Genomic DNA, 1496 nt, shown 5'->3' on the forward strand with positions numbered 1-1496 from the left:
TGGGTTTTCAGGTGAGCGTCCAGGTGAGTCTTCTTGTAGAAGCCTTTGTTGCACTCAAAGCAGTAGACCATCTTCCTGCCCGTGTTGGACAGGTTGTAGTGTCTGGACCTCAGCGGGCCGAGCTGAGGGTGGTCGTCTGAGGGGGCGGAGACGTCACAGCGTTTAAGCTTTGTGATGACTCATCAAAAAATCATTCATGTCTACGTCCACATTCTTACCTAGAAACAGGAAGTCCCGCCCCTTCAGCCACAGCTTGCAGTCGGTCAGTTTGACGGACAGCCTCTTGAGGAGGTGATAGGACTGGATCTCCACGTCGTCGTCCGGCTCCATCTTGATGTGAACCTCTGCGAATTCTTCAGCGGCGTCCTGGAATCGAAGGGTTAAATTTAACCTGGTCAGAGACTGATCAATCAATATCCAACTGTCGGGACAGCCCTCCAGTGGTTGCCATGGTTACAGATTTGTAAACCAACTATGTGCATACCGCCACCTGCTGTATCGGACTGCGTCCATATGCAATGTGACCGCAGACCAGCGAGGACTTTCGTGATCGAACCATCAAAACCAGAACAGTTGAATTTGCTGTCAGGTCTTTATGGTGAATAAAGATGTAACTTCAGACAGTTTGATAGTTTTAATTCAGTGTCAAGTTGTAAATAATCAGTGACAAACACCGTTCTGATGATGGGTGCTTTAAACATTAGAAACTCGGGTTTTGGAGCTTTAGGAGACCTTGAACACACCATCACCAGGGACAGAACCTCAACCAAACTCCATTCAAAATCTGGTCGTTTTGTTTTCACTGACTAACCACGGGATATGGAAACACGACAGAATAACAGTTTCACATGGCACCACATGAACAGAGGTCATTCTTTAATTCGGCTGTGACCACTTTGATTCAAACTGAAACCTGCAGCTCTGCTTCACCTGTTTGTCCGCAGACAGCAGCTCGACACCAACACTGATCTGCATCGTTCAACAGAAGAACACTTGAGTTGTGTTGAGGCCGATTTAACCCCACTGTGGTTCTGACACACTGTGTATGTTCGGCTCAGCCTGTGTGTGCGGTTTAAGAGCAGGTCGGCTGTTCTTTCACTGCTCAGTTTTTTGAATGGAGTTTGGCGACAGGTCTCCTCCCCTCTGCTCTACAGGCTAGCTCAGTTAGCCGAGCTGCTAACAGGTCAGAGTTGAACTCTCCGCTTGGAGGAGCAGCGGCTCGTTCGGTGTGTTTACCGGTGAAGCCGTGTCGGTGTCCATCCCGCCGGTTCCGCTGTCAGCTGCTTCTGACGGTTCCGTGATAAAGTGGACTGTTGACGAGCTAACGGCTAACGGCTAACAGCAGCAACTTCTTCTTCTGCGGTGGCAGCTCGGGTCAGCATCTGCTGACTTCCGGGGAAGTTTGACCGCCGAAACAGAGAAAGTTTTTAATGGACACATTTTTTCACAATACACCCTGAAGTGGTAAAAACAGAAGAAGATCTGAAAGCTTTTAG

At 48.9% G+C, this 1496-nt stretch overlaps 1 protein-coding gene across 1 annotated transcript in view; it reads right to left on the bottom strand.

Moving 5' to 3' along the window:
- Positions 1–1496, bottom strand: part of LOC132979634 (zinc finger protein 664-like) — a 2831-nt gene extending 1335 nt beyond the window's left edge. Inside the window, exons 1-3 of the mRNA XM_061045518.1 lie at positions 1237–1496; positions 219–366; positions 1–136 (exon numbers count right to left, since the gene is read on the bottom strand). The exon at positions 1–136 is cut by the window's left edge and continues 1335 nt beyond it. Coding sequence (XP_060901501.1) covers positions 1–136; positions 219–366; positions 1237–1260 — 308 coding nt within the window. The 5' untranslated portion in view covers positions 1261–1496. The remainder of the gene's footprint in view (positions 137–218; positions 367–1236) is intronic.

This window comes from Labrus mixtus, chromosome 8, assembly GCF_963584025.1.
Source record: "Labrus mixtus chromosome 8, fLabMix1.1, whole genome shotgun sequence".
NCBI lineage: Eukaryota > Metazoa > Chordata > Actinopteri > Labriformes > Labridae > Labrus > Labrus mixtus.